Source organism: Gymnoscopelus microlampas, assembly GCF_963454915.1.
Source record: "Gymnoscopelus microlampas genome assembly, chromosome: 21".
NCBI lineage: Eukaryota > Metazoa > Chordata > Actinopteri > Myctophiformes > Myctophidae > Gymnoscopelus > Gymnoscopelus microlampas.
Genome location: NC_139958.1, coordinates 26,203,147 through 26,222,767, shown reverse-complemented (window position 1 = coordinate 26,222,767; position 19,621 = coordinate 26,203,147). Strand labels below are relative to the sequence as shown.

Here is a 19,621-nt window from a genome sequence, read left to right as displayed (position 1 = left end):
CAGTCGCAAAGTAATGCTACAGTATGGACCTACTGTAGCCTAAGGCTTGTATTTTGTTAAGATTCACCGTTAAGATGTGAATGATGCCTGTGAGGATGGGACATCATCCACACACTGGTTTTGGTTTGATGATATCAATATTTGGCGCGATCGTAGCTTAGTTGGTAACACTCTGGTTATCGAAAGGCCACTGGTTCCCCCCTGAGCACTCATCATGACCATCTGAGCAGCCATCAGCTGGGTGAAGCTGAAACTGAATTTCCCCCACGGGATTAATAAACGTCTTCCTTTTTATTAGTTGAAATACCCTGAGCCTGTATTTTTGGTCAGATGAAGCTATATGTTCTGTTTGTTTTGGCAAACTGTCCAGGCAAAACTACTATAAGGACATGGTTTGGTTTCCCAGAGACACACTCTGAGGACCTTTGGGGACGGTAATGGGGGTAATGTGGCATGCTGCAGAGTCGAGCGGACCTAATGCTACACACACACACACACACACAAACACACACACACACACACACACACACACACACACACACACACACACACACACACACACACACACACACACACACACACACACACACACACACACACACACACACACACACACACACACGCAGCCCGTACCGTAGATCAATGAGAGTGCAATTTTTACCTGCTTGTGGAGCAAGCTGATCTATAGTCAGTCACTGCGCTAGTAGTGATTTTTTTCCAGACCAGTGGTGACCGAGCCTTTTCAGTAGTAAAAGCTACCCTCCCATGTCAAACTGGCCCCCAACGCCGAGACGTTTAAATCTCGCCTTGAGTCTGACTTTCATACCTTGCCTTTTAACCCAGGATACTGCAGGATACTGTAGGTCAGTTTTGAACAAAATGCCTCAAAACATGAATGCATCGTGCAATTTCCGTGAAATCTTGCACGCACATTCCCACTAAGCCGAGGAAGAAATGCTACCCTTTTCACATTGGCCTGTTATAGCTCCACCAGCAGGTCTAATTTAGCAAAACACATTTTTGCAACAAAATGCCTCAAAAGCAGTGTCCGATTGATTGAAAGGTCTAAGAAGAAATGGCACCCTTTTCACATCATTTCCTATTATAGCGCCACCAGGAGGCCACAATAACCTACCTGGCCTGGCGGAGACCTGTGCTCAGAGGAGCACTTTTTCTAGTTTTTGTTGTTGTTTATTTTGTTTGCACTTATCACTTATATACTGTACCTGCTAGTATTTATGAGCTCCTACTACTCTCTTTTTAGTTGATCACTCCAATAGTCTTTACAGCCAAAAGGACCGATGGAGATTCAAGATATGTTTGTTTTTCTATTTCTTTCCACTACAGTACAGTATGTGTCCATTTTCTTACACACTTCTTTCTGAGCAAACTGACACAGTAGGTGGCACTTTAGGGTTTTTGCTTCATTCGATAAGAGCAAATTCCTCTGTGCTGGCACTGACATTTCCTAATCGTTTTTTTCAATGGTGGTTAACAAAAGTGGTAACGCTGTTGTGTACTGTAATTGGATTTTAGACCCCCCACATCCTTGAACACACACACACACACACACACACACACACACACACACACACACACACACACACACACACACACACACACACACACACACACACACACACACACACCACACACGCACACACATATTGACACCTAACAGAAGACCCTCCTGACCTTTTGTAGCCTCTCCAAAAATAGGTTAACCTCTGACCTCACCAGTCTGAGGGCTTTGAGGCCTTTTGACCTCTAAAAGCAGAAGCGCTGACCCCAGAATAAAGACCTGCTATATCGTTGCTCTCAGGCAGAAACCCTGTATCTCCATATTTCAACTTTTGATGTTTTCTTTTGGTAAACTAATGCCCTATTTCATTATAAAGTACAACAGTGTCACACAATAGTAGTAAAAGTAGCACATCTACACTACAGTACAAGCTCACAACGTGTCACGATGCGATGCGTTGTGAGCTTGTAGGTCGGCTATTTTTAAAACAATAATTTAAAAAAATCGGTTTGGGACTTTTCCACCTGACAGCAACGATATAATACAATCCTGGGTGTTAATTTAACTCTGACATTGTAAAATAGTATGTTTTTTCTTCTTCTTCCTAATGCACTTAAGCTTTACATGACATTCTTAAAACCTGTCTTTCTATGTAGCTTTGCCTCTCTCTCTCTCTGCACAGTAAACTTATCAGTGTTAATTTATCCATTTGTAACTCAGAGTATACTCTCTGGGAAACACTCAGGATTTTAATGTGTGGTGAGGCAGACGCATTGGGGACACATGCTTTGTGGGTAGACATGAGGATTTAAGTGCCAGGGCGAACATAGATAAATTAATGAGTCTACTTTACACACACACACACACGCACGCACGCACGCACGCACGCACGCACGCGCGCACGCGCGCTCATGGTGCATTAAAAAGTGTGTCAGAGGGCTTAAGTGTGCCCTCAAGATTTACAGCCATAGACAGATTACTGATTGTCCCCAGAAAATGAAATGAAGGAAGGCAGAGAGTGAGACAGGTAGAAAGACGGTAAGAGAGAGAGAGCGAGAGAGGGTAAGAAAGAGAGAGAGTAAAGTGCAAACAGAGATGGAGAATGCAAAGAAAGAGGCGGTGAGAGAGCACAAATTATCTGATGTGAAGGACTCACTTATTTTGTTTTTGTGAAAGGATCTACCTGCAAAAGTGAAGTTCATAGTTGGATTGAAGATAAGAAATGCATTATTACTGTGATTGTCTCCATGAGAGAGAGAGAGAGAGAGAGAGGAGCAATACCTGAACCACTTAACACCCACCATTATCTCTCTACATTAAAATCTTCCCCTTACCACCATTCAATGACTTTACAACCAAAAAGTACATTGCCATCTTCGCCTGTAGAAAAAGCACAATCCTAATGAGCGCTGTTCATGACCCAGAATAGAGCCAGTAATTTAGCATGCTGTATTATTAATCAAGTGTCTGTGTGATTTTTGCAGTAATTTGAACACTAATTTCCCATATGAAGCTTGTGGCGGGGAAGGGAGCATTTAGTGAGAAATGTGTCTCTGTCCCTAATGACTTTAGGGGTTGACGGAGAAGACACAACGTGGGTACTTATGGAATTGAACGCATACATGCATCATATACGATACATGCAAGGCACATGTCCACTGAGACCGTCACTAGAGGGAGAAGGAAAGCGAGTGAGAGAGGCAAGAGAAAGAGCATGAAAGAGAGGATGAAGGACAAAGGAGAAATGACAACCAGGCTGGTGAGAGAGGCGGATGGGGACTGTATCCCAGGGAATGCTGTAAAACACGGCACTTTGGGCACACTGAGTGTTAGTGTTCAGTTTGACCGCCTCCATCATTCACTACAGCTGTGTTTACATCTGAGAGCATGTCACGTGCTGTGTTCCCTTCCCAATTCCCATGATGAACATGTTGCGTCGTTGTCACTGACGACGCAGAGCACTGTCTTGTAAATCAGCAAGTAACACACAGACACAGTTATGTTTTTTATTTATTTTTACACTTTATTTTCAGTATGGACGACATGACCGAGCCTGACCCTAATCCCGACCGCCAACTATAAGTGTGTGTGTGTGTGTGTGTGTGTGTGTGTGTGTGTGTGTGTGTGTGTGTGTGTGTGTGTGTGTGTGTGTGTGTGTGTGTGTGTGTGTGTGTGTGTGTGTGTGTGTGTGTGCCCAGATATGTGCTAGTGGGTGAGTTCTGTATAAATTGTTAACATTTTTGTTTGGTTGTGTTCACAAAAAAAGGTCCCCTGTCCAGTACTGCCCCTGAGTGTTCCTTTATTTAGCTGCTAAACTGTGGTGGGAATTTGTCATTCAACTTGTGATTGAATCACAGCTGACTATTTCTGAAATACTCAATACATTTAATTCCCTGTGAGACACGTGGTTACAGCGATGTTGTTGCCTACACGTCCTGTGTCACGTACTAATATCCGTAAGGATGCAGTAATTGATTCGTCCAGGGGACACACCCTATTCGTACTCTGACAAGACTATATCTTTTTTCAAGTTAAGACCATTCAACCCGTCTTTCTCTGCATGTCGTGAAGAAAAAAAGGATAAGATAATACAACACTGGCAAAGGCGTGTGTGTGTGTGTGTGTGTGTGTGTGGGTGCGTGGGTGCGTGACAAGCATGACCGTGACAGTTTTACATCAAATCATTTTTCATATATTTCAGTCAAATAAGGTAACACAGAATCATTACCTTTACTGTTGTGCATAGTCACGACATGGACCAATCATACTGAACTTTGCAGACTTCTAGTATGTCTATGTCACGATGATTTTATTACATTTTCAACATCAATTCGACACACACTCTCCATCTTAGCTGTCCATCGTGTACGATGATGACGCTTGCTCCAGGGAGGGGCAGATCTGTCGCTTGTAGATCTGCTATTTTTGAAAGATTGTGAAAAATGTGTGCAAATCTTTGAATATATATATATATATTTTCAAAGCGAACATTTGTAACTCAAATCTTTGCTTCTGGAACAAAATATTTTGAAATGGAGGTTCGTGGACAAATACATATAATTTTGGGTGGTCCTTGACATGAAAACGTTTGAGAACCACTGATATTATAAGCAACATACGGTTTTCAGAAAACTGTTAGGATTTAGAAGACATCTGTAGATGCGTTCCCGGATTGAATGGGATAATGTGTCTGTCCGTTCGCATCCGTCCGCAGTAGGGGCAGGGGAGCCCGGAGGTTTGGGGAATGCCGGCTTCCCTCTGGTGTCGCTGGGCACGTCTCTCTGACTCACACACACACACACACACACACACACACACACACACACACACACACACACACACACACACACACACACACACACACACACACACACACACTCCATAGACATCCTAATTCCCCTGCTCATTTCTCAATTCCACCTCTCCCTCCACCAGAGATGGAGGGAGGGGTGAGGCAGCTTTGTCTTTTATCCCTCCAGTTTTCTGTCTCATCGTTAAATTGTGAAACAAAGAGATGATTTTAACGCTACGGGGGTTGTGCTGTTTGTTTTGAAAGATACCAGCTGCATTACCTTGGCGATGGTCCCAGCTTTTTAACGGAAACTGAGCACTGCTGCTCTGTTTCCACAGAGATTATCAATGCCACGCACACACAGTTTACCTCCAGGAAACGCATTGGTTTGTTATAATAACTCCAATCCATGTCAGGGGGAGAGAAACTCATCAGCAGACGTCTAGACCAGTGGCCCCCAAATAATCATATTTGAACTGGGGACTCCCCACCCTGATAATCACTTGGCATTGTAGGAGTTTAAATCCACAGATAAAAAAATGAATGTGACAGTAGTTTTCATGATCAGTTGAGAATAGACAAAAAAAGGGATAATTCTGTCTTCACTTGACAGAATTATGTCATGTGAAGACAGACATGTCGGGCATGTCCAATCCATTATCGGCATACTCAACCTGGGGAAAAAAGAAAAGAATATAGCTGCAAGCAGCGATAATATGGGGCCAGGAGAGAGAAAGAGAAATGATAATTCCTTTAACAGGTCAGTTCACGAAAGTCCTTGCGGTCTTGTTTCCAATGAGGGCCTGTGAGCAATTAGGGGTTAAGAGTCTTGCTCAGGGACAAATTTCATCGACACATTTGCTGACCTGGCCTGGAATCGTACCTGGGGCAACCAGAGCCTCTGGCTCCCTAGGCGGGCTCACTAACCACTCAGCTATGGCCGACCCTCAGAGAGAGAGAGAGAGAGAGAGAGAGAGAGAGAAAGAGAGACATGGAAACGGAATAGATTGAAGAGAAAGACATGGAAACGGAATAGATTGAAGAGAAAGACATGGAAACGGAATAGATTGAAGAGAAATACATGGAAACGGAATAGATTGAAGAGAGAGAGAGAGAGAGCCATGGAAACGGAATAGATTGAGTCATGTTTTTTGCAATTCAACTTAAATGAGTGTGCATCAAGTGAGGCTTGAACCAGCAACCTTGTGGTCGTGAGGCACTCTTAGGTAGCTGCAACACTACCTATAGTGCTATAGCTTTGTCCAGGCTGATATTGTCTCTTGAGGATCAAAAACTCTTGCCTTCTGTCATGACCCAAGCCCCTGTTTCACTAACACTAAGATCACTCGTTCACAAACCATTTACCAATTAAGAAATTGTACATCTCCTCAGAAGCAAAACTAGTGAAAGTAGCCGATCTACAAGCTCACAAACCATTAAAAGTTGTCAGATTGTACATCGGCTATTTTCACAATGAAGTATGTTATACATTGAAAAAACATACTCTCATTGCTATCTGAAAAGTTCTGAGATTGTAGATCAGCTGTATGTAAAAAACACTGAATTAAGTATTTCATGTTATCTTTAACAATTGCAGATGTATTCATTGATAGTCATGTTGTGTGAAATGCAACTTAGATGAAGTCTGCACCAAGTGAGGCTTGAACTGGTGACCTTCAGGTTGTGGGGCACACATTTAAGCGAGAAGCCACCAACAGACAAGAACCTGTGAAAGGAGATCACACAGATGATACAGTTTCACGCAAATAGCTGAAAAATCCTGGGTTTAAGTGTTTTTCAAACTGCTCAAGATTGCGGACAATCTAAGGGCGGTGCTTACTGGTCAACGTGATAGATGTGTTCCTCATTAGTCAAGGCACATGTGTAAGCAGGTCTAATGGCTGTCGGCCAAACGAGGCATGACTTTTGCCTGTTTAAAGTTTCAATTTTCAAAAAATTGCTATAGCGCCCCCGTTTGACCAATTGGAGTAAGATTGGTTTCAGTGATATTTGGAATGGCCCTTTACATTTCTGCAAAGTTTCAAAGAATGGTAAGTCTGCATGTATGTGTTAGGGGCAGATGAATAATTGTCATAAAACTGCAATATTCATTGGCTCATTAAAGCTTCATTTTTTCACTTATGGAAGATATTTTGCAAACGTTTTTTGGTATAGGTCCAAAGTTCATGTGTAAAAAGTTTCGTGCAGATTACTCAAAAATCCCAGGAGGAGATAGGTTTTAACTGTTTTTCATATAATTCCAAATGGTGGGAGATCTAAAGGTCAGAGGTCAAAAGTCAGAGTGTGAAAGTTGTTCAGCATGAGGAGACGCATGTGTGCATCGAAGTTTCGTGGCTGTAGGTCAAACACGGCATGAGTTGTACCTGTTCAAAGTTGGCATTTTTCAATTGAGTGCTATAGCGCCACCTTTTGACGAAAGATTGTGAGAATTATTTCTTGATCGTTTTTCATGACCATCTATCATATGGCCGAGTTTCATAAAAAGCGACTGCACGGTTCAGCCAGAACTGCCAAAAGTGGCAGAAGAAGAAACGGAAATAATGCGAATAACAATATGGGTCCATGCTGGAAGCCTGGCCCCATAAAAAAAGAAAACGGATATACATTTTGGATATCGTAATATTATAAATATATATATATATATATATATATATATATATATATATATATATATATATATATATATATATATATATATATACTGGCAGTTATCAAATTAACCGCTGTCAAGTGCCTATGTTGTCATGGGACCACCGGAACGCTGCTGTCAAGTTCATTTTTGATGACATGTCTGCCCCCAGCTCCCCAGTGATGCTTTAACTAAGACTTCACTTTAATTTCCACAGCTTCCCATTTTCACTCATCTACCCCTCCAGTCCCAATGCCTCCTGCACTGCAAAACTCTGAGTGTTCGTTTAACTCTGAGAGTGTGAAATAAAATGGGCCTTCTGAGTTGTATTAACACCCCAGATTTCACAGTGTACTGTGTTAAATTGCATCTAAATTGGATATTTAGGGGATATAGGGGCTCTGGGGAAAGTGCCCCCCCCCCCCCCCCCCACCCCCTCCCTTTCCTTGAGGCAACTCTCACCCCACTTTCCTATCCCATCACAGACCATTTTTGATGCTGCTATTGGAGTGGCAGTAATGAAAACTGCAACATCAGCGAAAAGGGATAGAAAACACGCATGCGCACACACGCACATGCACACGCACACACACACAGACAGACATGGGTGCGTCCACTTTATCTTCCGGATACAGACCTGTCCCCTTCAATGAGCTGAGCCCCTCCCAAATCCACAGAGCCACCAAACAGCACAATGTAGTGTACACGGAACACGATGTATGGGGGGGGGGGACTGGCAAACATGTTTCTGTATTAAAACCTTTGTTAAAAACCACCACTGTGACTACTTTCTCCTGTCTAGCCAAATAGCTGGATTAACAAGAAAGGGCCCTGGCCCACTGTAGCATCACATTAAGACCTATGGGACTGGGTGTGGCAGTAAACATAGGGGTGTGTGTGTGTGTGTGTGTGTGTGTGTGTGTGTGTGTGTGTGTGTGTGTGTGTGTGTGTGTGTGTGTGTGTGTGTGTGTGTGTGTGTGTGTGTGTGTGTGTGTGTGTGTGTGTGTGTGTGTGTGTGTGTGTGTGTGTGTGTGTGTGTGTGTGTGTGTGTGTGTGTGTGTGTGTGTGTGTGTGTGTGTGTGTGTGTGTGTGTGTGTGTGTGTGTGGGGACAGGGTTATATTGGTGGTGACGGGATGATCTGGGGTGGAGGCCAGGCCTCCCCTAGTAGTTCCAATAAAGGCGTCAGCAGCCACAGCAGATTTATGATGGCCGTGCTGGGTGGGCATCACGGTGGGGGTTGGAGATGCAGTTTCCTCCGTCGAGGATATCTGATGTCGCTTTCGAGAGAGTCTCTCTTTGTCCATCTACACATTGTCATCTCTCTCTCTCTTGCACTAGCTCTCTTTATTATGCGTTTTGTTATTGTTAATTTATCTTCCCACTCATTCTCTTTCCCTCCACCTCTCTCTCTCTGTCTTTACACACTAGGGCCGGGCAATATCAAAAATAATATTTAGAACCAATATTCGACTTGATCTTGCTCATGTAGGCACATTTTTGAAGGAATCGACACGAAACAATTCAAATAGATATTTCGATATAATCAATGTATTCCTGTATTATTCTTTGTTTTACAATGGCAAAAATAGCCGATGCGTTGTGATCTTGTAGATCTGCTTTTTTCACTATTTTTATTTTTTAATTAATCGTGATTGAGGCAAAACTTATATCCTACTATAATTCTAGTAACCTCTGTGCGTTTGTAGTGGTGGTGAAGCTACCCGGTTCTCCCCACTGGCTGGACCAATTGCTCTGATTTTGCACACAGCCATTGACCATTACCATCTGAACTTAACTGTGAAGCCCGTTTTTCAATTTCATCAAATCTCAGCTTCTTATTAGCGTTTTTGTGTCAAACACTGTCGCCATGGTTACGGGGCTGCCCAGCTATGGGACGAACTGCCTCCCGGGTTGCCAGATCATGTGCGCATATCCCCCCACGCATGCGTCGACCGGGTATGGTCTAGTTGATTTGAAATCATATTACCCAGCCCTCCTCTATAACCGCACCACTTTCCACCTGACCTCCTCTCCTTCACCACAGAGACTTGCAAGGCTTTTTGCAACAACTGATTCCTTTGTCTGTCTGCGGTGCACAGTGAAAATTGTCAATTGTACCAGTCAATTGTGGTACATTTGTACACTTTTAGTGTTAAAACTCCTCAGTGTTAAACTCTTGAGATTGCTGAGTGAATGCTGATGCAAGTGACTCAGAAACCTACACTAGCGGGACAAAGCAAGAAAAGCAACAGTTGTAAAATTCCTTTATTTTGTACAGTAGAAAAACTGATTTAGATTAAATTCATCAATTCGTTCAAATTCAACATTCTACACTTGGTTGAGGCTTTACTGTTTTTAGTTTTATTTTATTTTTTATTTAACAAGAAATTAGCCATTTTCCATCTTCCAGCTATGAACTAGAAAGGGTCACTCAATGGAACACATATCTCCGCCAGGCCGGGTGGAACAGAACTCCATATTTGGGCAAGTCTACTGCAACAACTTCTATGATGCATCTATACCTATGATGTACGAATCCATATTTGGGCAACGGTTTCAGCCTGATCCGCCCCCAAAATATAGCTAAACTACAAGCTGACAACGCGTCGCGAAGAATAAGCAGGAGAGTGAGCGATAGGGACGTGTGTGGGCTGTTAATTTCACTCCTTACTACTCTGACGTTTGTGAACAATGGCCCTCCCAGATGTTAGAGCTAATATCTTTCTGAGAGAAGAGGGGGGGGGGGTGCTTGGAGGGAGGTAAAGAAGAGTGGGATGAAAGAGGGGAAGGAGCAGATGGGATGTTTACTGCAGTACACCATGGAGGAGCTGAGCAATGACCTGGACGACACACCCACACCACACACCCACAAGCGCGCGCACACACAAGCACACACACACACACACACACACACACACACACACACACACACACACACACACACACACACACACACACACACACACACACACACACACACATGTATACACATGTACTAGCAATGTACTATGTACTAACATGTACTAGCAAAGGCTGATTATAGTTTATCTTACGCTATAACATCCTATGAAATGAAATCCACATTAACAGCACATTATGTTGGACCTTTAGGCTGAAGGCATACAGTACATCTTTTAATGATCGCATCGAATATGAATGATTTTTATGAATGTTAATCTATTCACGAAATCCTTTGTTCATTTATGAAGCGAGGAGCTAGCAGGCTGTTGTGGCTAATGTGTCCCTTTTGTTTGCTATCAGGGGTATTAGAGCTATTTGCCCTTTAGTTCTCTTGTGTAAACAACATGAGCCTTGTTTACGGACATTATTCACAAGCCTCAGACACAGAATTCATCTATGCTCAGTAATTACATGTTCTTCAATAGCTATACTGATTCTGTGGATAGTTTCAGTAGCATTGTGACAATGCCCCGTTTTAACTAAGAGGAGGTTGCCGTCTATAAATTAGTATTTGGATGTTCTCTATTCCTGGCCTTAGGGCTGTGGAGGCACCACAGGCATTCCGCACGCACGCACGCACGCACGCACGCACGCACGCACGCAGAAATCGGTGTGATGGCTAGGCTTACTTACACACTCATACCCTCTGCAACAATTGTCATAAAATATGTATTTTAATTGTCACTCACTGAACAACCGGCCCCCTCACCCTCAAAAAGGGTGCTGTCGTTAGCCTATAATACACACACAACACATGCACATATGCGTGTCAATGTACGCATGCATACGTGTGTATGTGACACACACACACACACACACACACACACACACACACACACACACACACACACACACACACACACACACACACACACACACACACACACACACACACACAGACCTCCTGTGTGGATCGCTCTGGCAACATGCAACTGCAAGACAGTTGACTGAATCAGACACGCGGGGCACCACTCATACACATGGCAGTTAGTTGGCTGGAATGGACCAGTGGACAGGCTGTAGGTCAGACAGGCCCTGGACCCACTACACCACTGTTTCCCAAACAGTGGGTCGGGACCTAATTGTGGGTTGCGTAAAAAAAAAAATACATGCATTGGAAAGATTTTCATGAATAAAATGTAAACAATTAAAATAAATTCCATAAATTCCACTAATGTAACTTTTAAGCAGAAGTGAAAATAGCCGATTTCCAAGCTCACGCTTCTTGCCAAGCAGCTTGTAGATCTGCTATTTTCAAGGCTTCATAGGGTGTGCAATTGATAGAAAATAAGTATTTTTTTGGGTGAACTCCTCCTTTAAACCCTCTATACGAATACTTTGTTGACCAGGGTTGGCTCTGTACTTGGTCAGCTCTTTTTTCCATCTACACCAAAAATACGCTGAAAATAGCCTATAACTAACTCGTAAAATAGGCTATTTTCGGTGAATGTTCCCCTCAGAATTTGGTCGCTAGAGTTCAAGTGGTTATTTCCCGACACATTTGGATTTACAGTAGATTTGCAGAGAGATGCTGTACAGACAGACAGTGGACTCATTGACAGCTCATTGTGTGTGTGCGTGTGTGTGTGTGTGTGTGTGTGTGTGTGCGCGTGCGTGCATGTGTGTTGGGGGAGGTGTCTTGACCACTAACCCTTGTGTGGGAGCAGTGGTGGAAAGTAACTAAGTACTGTACTTAAGTACATTTTTAGGTATTTGTATTTTACTTGAGTATTTCCACTTTCCAATACTTTTACTTCTATTCCACTATTATCTCAGAAAAACATATTGTACTTTTACTCCACCACAATTATTTGAAAACTTTAGTTACTAGTTACTTTGCAGATAATAAATTATTACGTTATAAAACATACATTAACCATTACTCAAGTCAATTTTGAATTCCGGACCTTTACTCGTAACAGAGTACTTCTTCATTGCAGTATTGATACTTTTACTTAAGTAAAACATTTTGAGTACTTTTTCCACCACTGTGTGTGGGAGCATACCGGGCTCATAGGGGTGCAGACAGAATGCCGATTGTTTGGTGTCAACTGGAGAGAGCATTCTGCGTGTACACGTTTGCGCGCACGTTTGTGTGTGTGCGTGAGCGTACGGGTGCTTGTGTGTGTGTGTGTGTGTGTGTGTGTGTGTGTGTGTGTGTGTGTGTGTGTGTGTGTGTGTGTGTGTGTGTGTGTGTGTGTGTGTGTGTGTGAGTAAGAAGAGCAACATCCTTCTAATCTTAGTCAGCGCCAGTGGAGTTCAGCACAGCCAGCTTTTGAGACTGTTTAAATGTAGGAGAGAAAGGGGGCGTAGATTCCACCGAGAGTTCTCATTTGACATTTAGAAATATATGTCTTCCTCCAAGCCATGTCACACCACTTTCCCCGAACCAGTGATTGTATTATTCCCACCATGTTGTTGCTTTGAAGTTTGCCGCCGGACAATGATCCTATTCCACCAAAATGTTTTTTTTTACTGGAATCACAAGGAGGCCCGTCTTGAACATTGACAAGCCAACAATGTGTTATGAACTAGCCAAACAGTGTGACATCATGAAATACGTCTGTGCACTTTAACGACTCGGGTTTCCCCCAGTGGTTTTAGTGGATTTGTGTGCTAAACCTCAGACCATTTGTGTACATCTACTGTGTTGGTTTGAAACCTAAGGTCAAGCTTTAAAAGCTTGACTTTTCTAGTATTTGACCTCTCCCACTCTATCTTCACTCAGAAATAATATTGGTGGCTCAACATTCTTATACCACGTAGAATTTCACTGGTATGAATCCAGTTCATTGAACTTCTTGCCAAGTCTCTCTCTCTCTCTCTCTCTCTCTCTCTCTCTCTCTCTCTCTCTCTCTCTCTCTCTCTCTCTCTCTCTCTCTCTCTCCAGTATGACTCTCTACTGCCCTCTAACTAATAAACAAAAATCTTTTGGACAAAGCATATTTTTTAAATGTTAAAGGATGACTGCACCCATTTTCAACCTATCTTCATACAATCATTCCTCACTAATGCTCATTATAATATGGTACCATTTTTGTCTACTCGCTCTGTGTCTCAGAGGACGGCTGTGTACAGAAACCCGCCTACCAGTGACATCATCGATGGGGAATCCAAGCTAATAGAAACTGCAGGCTTTCTATTCCTGTAAAGTTAGGGTGCTATAATTGAAAATCCAAATATATTTTTTTAAATCTTGTTTGAAGAAAAAAACCTGCCTAACGATGATGTCACTGGTAGACGGGTTTCTGAAGTGTCCACAGCCCTCCTATGAGACACAGACCGAGTTGAAAGAAATAGTACGTTTTATCATGAGCATTAGTGAGGACCAATTATGTGAAGATAGGTTGAAAATGGGTGAAGTCGACCGTTAACATGATTGTACATGTAACACTGTTCGTGACTTCATGAGCCCAATCGGTCTCTCTACTCTCCACTCAAGTAAGATGTCTTAAAAATCTTTAAAAAGACGAAAAAGAAACAAAACACTCACAGGATTCCTGGCTGACATTTTCCTCTTTCTGTTCGGCAGACGGCCATTTTGCGGGAACGCCTCCTCCCAGCTATGGGTACGATGTGGAGCGTGCGGAGGAGCAGAGGAGGCACCACGACATCCTGCCGTACATCGACGACTCGCCGTCCTCCTCGCCGCACCTCAGCTCCAAGAGTCGCAGCAGCCGGGACACCCTCTCCTCTGGATCCCTGGAGTCGTCCAAGTCGGTCAGTACACCGTACCGTAACCACAGTGACCTTTTCTCTGTTCATCTCAAGGACCCCTGCAGTTTGATATGCATTAAGCCATACATGGGCAACTGGCGGCCCAGGGGCCACATGCGGCCCCCACCTTCACTTAATGCGGCCCGCAGGTTAATATCGGAATGCTGATATATTATTGATTTCAGCTGTTACAATTCCAAACATGACCCGCTTTATTTACTTCAGTCTATATTAGTAGCTTAAATGACTAGTATTAAAATTCTATTGTCTTCTTTATGTCAAATGTATTTGTATTTAAGTTTAAGTTCATAAAGTTAACATACTGTAAGTATAACTAAATGCATTTGAAATAAAATAAAAATGTTACTTTTCAGGATTCCAATTCAAAAATAGCAAAAACAAAATCTGGATTCCAATTCAAAAATGGCAGATCTACAAGCTCAAAACACGTCGCATTGCGACGAGTTTTGAGCTTGTAGATCGGCTATTTTTGCTACTTTTCTGTGACAGAATGGCGAAAAATAAAATAAAATGCGGAGATAAGAGGTGTCTGCCCGACAGTATATGCAATATGGTCCACTGGAGTGAGGGTTGAAATATAGTGGCCCTCTCCATCATCAAAGTTGCCCACCCCTGCATTAAGCCATTAAAACCTAATCTACAAATGCCTTCTAAATAAGTGGTTCTCAAACGTTTTCGTGTCAAGGACCCCCAAATGTATATATATTTGGCCGTGGACGCCCATCTGAAAATATTTTGTGCCAGGGACCCCCCCAGAATAGAAGATTTGTGTTAAATAATTCAAAATTATTCAATTTGTTCCAAGATTTCTTAACAACATTTTTCAAAAATGTTCAAAAATAGCAGATGTACAAGATCACACCGCGGCACAAAGTGACGCGCTGTGAGCTTGTATATCTGCTATTTTTGAATAGCCAACGCTACAATCTATCTATCTAATCTAAAATGGCACCTATGCTTTCCATTTGTGCACTCTCAGAGTTACAGACCCAAAAGGGTCCATTTGGACCCCTAGTGGTCTCCGGACCCGGCATTAGAAATGGTAATGCTACCAATACAGATGGATCGTACTGGAAATGGTGTAGTAGAATAAGCTGTTAAGTGTTCTTTTGGTGTCACTCTTCTGTGTCAATAGATGGCTAATAGTTATATTGACCAGTGTTGCCATGTCTGCTTATTATATTAAGCGACTTTGGGCTTGCTTTTCTGTTAAGTCGCTTGTAAATATTTGTATTTGCGGGTTGCAGGTTTTTTTTGGGGCTTGTTTCTAAAGTGTAGTTGCTTATTTGGGCTTGCTTCCTAGTGTTGTTTAAACCAGTGGTTCTCAAACCTTTTCATGTCATGGACACCCAAATTAGTATGTATTTGTCCTCGGACCCTCATCTGAAAATATTTTGCACCAGGGACTCCTATACAATTTGTGTACGTAAAATGTTTCAAAAACATTCCACATTTTCCACATTTCTTTTTCAAGATTGTTTTGAAAATAGCAGATCTACAAGCTCACAACATGTCGCAATTCAACACGTTGTGTGAGCTTGTAGACACTGATATTATTGACCCCAATACAGTGATAGGAAGGGGGCTAATCTAGTCTTAGAGCAATCCGTCTTGTTCGGTCCTGTCATGTTGATGAGAAATCTAACTGTTCGACAATATTGATAGGAGAGAATTGACCCCTGCTTCATTGTCGCCGGAAATCAGTGATCCGGTGAAGACACTCATCCAGGGTATTAAGTAGAACTACCTATCTTCTCTATCGCGCCCCCCCTTCGCTACTCTCATCCTTCTCTCCGCCCTCCCTGCCTCTCTCCCTCCCTCCCTCTTCTTTTCTACTCGTATGTGAACAGAAAACCGGTGATGTATGACGTCTGCCGTTCTTCAAAGGTTACCATGGAGAGTTCCCTAACATGTGTGTGCGTGCACACGCACTCACATGCATGTGTTTGCGTGAGCGCGTGACACACACACACACACACACACACACACACACACACACACACACACACACACACACACACACACACACACACACACACACACACACACACACACACACACACACACACACATGCTCACATGAACATTCACCCATCCCCCATCGCAGTCAACAGTCAGAATGCACATGGATGCTGTTGCCAGCAAGGCACAGGTTGTGGCCGGCAGTAGACACAAGGTGTTTAGTGATAGCATACAGTAGACACAAGGTGTTTAGTGATAGCATACAGTAGACACAAGGTGTTTAGTGATAGCATACAGTAGACACAAGGTGTTTAGTGATAGCATACAGTAGACACAAGGTGTTTAGTGATAGCATACAGTTAGACACAAGGTGTTTAGTGATAGCATACAGTAGACACAAGGTGTTTAGTGATAGCATACAGTAGACACAAGGTGTTCAGTGATAGCATACAGTAGACACAAGGTGTTTAGTGATAGCATACAGTAGACACAAGGTGTTTAATGATAGCATACAGTAGACACAAGGTGTTCAGTGATAGCATACAGTAGACACAAGGTGTTCAGTGATAGCATACAGTAGACACAAGGTGTTAAGTGATCGCATACAGTAGACACAAGGTGTATAGAGTTAGCATAAATGCAAGGTGTTTAGTTACTTGGTAAGTTTTAAGTAATAGCACAGACACAAGGCTTTCAGTGAAACATGATAAACAATAAAATAAAAAACGAAACGAAACGCAAATAATATTGCCATAGGTTGGGAATGTTTTCCTTGATTTCACACTAGTAGTACAGTATGGTTGTGTCGCAATACGATTAGGACAGAGAGTACCCAGGGAGAGTGTAATGGGTTACAGTATGCTGAGATGCTCCTTTGGAGGGAATAACTGTATCAGCGGCGGTCATGAAGCACCATCAGTGACTCCACCCCCTTTGTCTTGCATCACTGCTGTACTGAATGAATGCCTGTCATTCTGACTGATGGCTTGAATCTGCCAATGAATGATATGGCCCAGACTGCAGCCGACCTTTGACCTGTCCCGTGAGCTTGGCTCCCTCGTTGATTTTAATTTACAAACATACATGTGTGTATAGTGCTTGGCAACGTGTCGTCACCACGGGGGGGCGTGGCATAGTAGCTGCAGACATACTGGTTGGACAATGTTGAGTCAACGCGTTTATACACACGCGTACAGTACACACACACACACACACACACACACACACACACACACACACACACACACACACACACACACATCCAACTACACGCACGCACGCACGCGCGCACGCACACACACACACACACACACACACACACACACACACACACACACATCTGGGCGTAAGCAGCACACAAGTAGTGCACACCTGTTTCTCATAGCGCAGTGTGATGGTAGAGAGCAGATTCAGAGGGATTATCTGAGTAAACGCTTGTTTACAGATAACATCCCTGAGCGAAATGAATGCTGTAACTCTCTCTGTGTGTGTGTGTGTGTGTGTGTGTGTGTGTGTGTGTGTGTGTGTGTGTGTGTGTGTGTGTGTGTGTGTGTGTGTGTGTGTGTGTGTGTGTGTGTGTGTGTGTGTGTGTGTGTGTGTGTGTGTGTGTGTGTGTGTGTGTGTGTGTGTGTGTGTTTTCAAGGTTGGGAAAGGCTAACGGCTAAGAGCCAGTTAAACTAATTCTGTGGCCATAAAACAATCAAACACAGTTATTTTCTCTGCACACAGACGGGCTTTCAATAACTGTTTCGCAAATGGAATTACCGGCGTCCTTCATTTTCCTTCAGACAGTCCCTCCTCCAAACCATCATCCTAATGCCTTCTTCAAACTGATGAGTCAGGACCAAGAGGGCCAGTGACTGGCTCGTCATTGGCTGATAGCCCTGTGAGGTCATCATCATGATTCATGGCCAGTGGTTGTTGATGCTGATGCATGTTCCCAGAATACATTTTTATGGTACTGTCGGCCAGTGGTTCTCAAAGTGGGGTCCAGGGACCCTCAGAGTTATGGACGTCCTTGAAATCAGAAAAGTTTGAGAGGCACTGCTGTTGGGGCTCAGCCGTGTAGACCAGTGGTTCTCAGCCTGTGGGTCTGGACCCCCAGGGGGGTCCTCACATTATTTTGGAGGGGTCCCCAGATGACAATGAACTGACAATTTAAGTACTTTTAAGACAGTTTTAATACCTCCAAAAGAAAAGAAAAGAAAAGAAAATACCATGACTGCATCAAAAGTAATCAACAAACTAGACTATAAAACTGGTCAAACATTGGCCAAATTGTCAAATAATTTAAGGCAAAAACTCCTACATTCCAAGTGCTTACCTGGGTGGGGGTCCCCAGTTCAAAGATGATTATTTTGGGGGGTCCCCACTCCCCAGTTCAAAGATGATTATTTTGGCCTGAAGAGGTTGAGAACCACTGGTCTAGAAGACGGTCTGTGAGTATGTCCGGCCTAATCTCACAAACCGCAGAGCAGATCAGAGCCAGATTTATTGTGCAAGCTGCCAGTAGGCCCTGAGTATTTTTCACATACAATCTGGGAAAGAAGAGGTAATAATTATGTTATATTATGTTTTATACTTTTTGAAATATTTCACTTTTTAATACTTTTATTTTAAACTGGAAGTCAGTGGAGGTTGGATTGGGCTGAAATGTTGCCCTGATATGGAGATGAGATGACATCATAGTACTGACATAGTACGGATGCTTTATAAATATAGTGTCCGGTGCCTGCATGTGTGGGATGTGGGTTTTTCGTGTTGCATAGCATTGTGAGCATGTAGATTTGCTATTTTCGCCAAATGTTTGCCTATTTTCACCGAATATTTGATAGTGTTTCCACGTATTTAATAACTGTGCATACCGTGTATCTGTGTGGGGGTGGTATGGCACTTCATTGCCTGCACAGAACAGCGTGTTTTTCTCTGAAATTAAAGTAATCTTATGGCACAGCATGGCATGGCACATTCCATCCAGAATAGACATCCGTCCCCCATAGACACAACTCTGTCAGTGTCCATCATATCTGTCTGAAATGCAGGGGGTCAGAGATACAGAGTTGAGATAACGCAGCGCTCTCCTCAACAGGATTATTCATAGATAGCTCTATTACATGGGAGACATACTATATCGTTGCTGTATGGGGCAGAAACCTTGTATCTCCATAATGTCTATTTATTTTTTATGTTTTTTATGTAAATTAACGACCTAGTTTGTAATTTGCGATGGTATAAAAAATTGTCGATCTACAAGCCTGTAGTTTACATATCCTCAAAAGTAACAGTTTTGGAGATGCGAGGTTTCTGCCCGACAGTGACGCTATGGGGATTGAAAGCAATCTCTTTGGGGTTTTCAGAAAACAAGGGATGGTAAGCAGATGAGAGCATGAAAAATGAAACGTGGTGAACAGGGTTAATATAGTGCGGAACAAAGCATGCATCGCCATTCGCCACCCACTCCCTCCTCTCCAACTTGTCTCTTGCTTTATAGGAAGT

At 43.0% G+C, this 19,621-nt stretch overlaps 1 protein-coding gene across 1 annotated transcript in view; it reads left to right on the top strand.

Moving 5' to 3' along the window:
• Nucleotides 1-19,621, top strand: part of LOC311038129 (breakpoint cluster region protein-like) — a 123,797-nt gene that overhangs the window by 32,703 nt on the left and 71,473 nt on the right. The window contains exon 2 of the mRNA XM_084047480.1: nt 13,959-14,146. Within this exon, the coding sequence (XP_083903606.1) occupies nt 13,959-14,146 (188 nt within the window). The remainder of the gene's footprint in view (nt 1-13,958; nt 14,147-19,621) is intronic.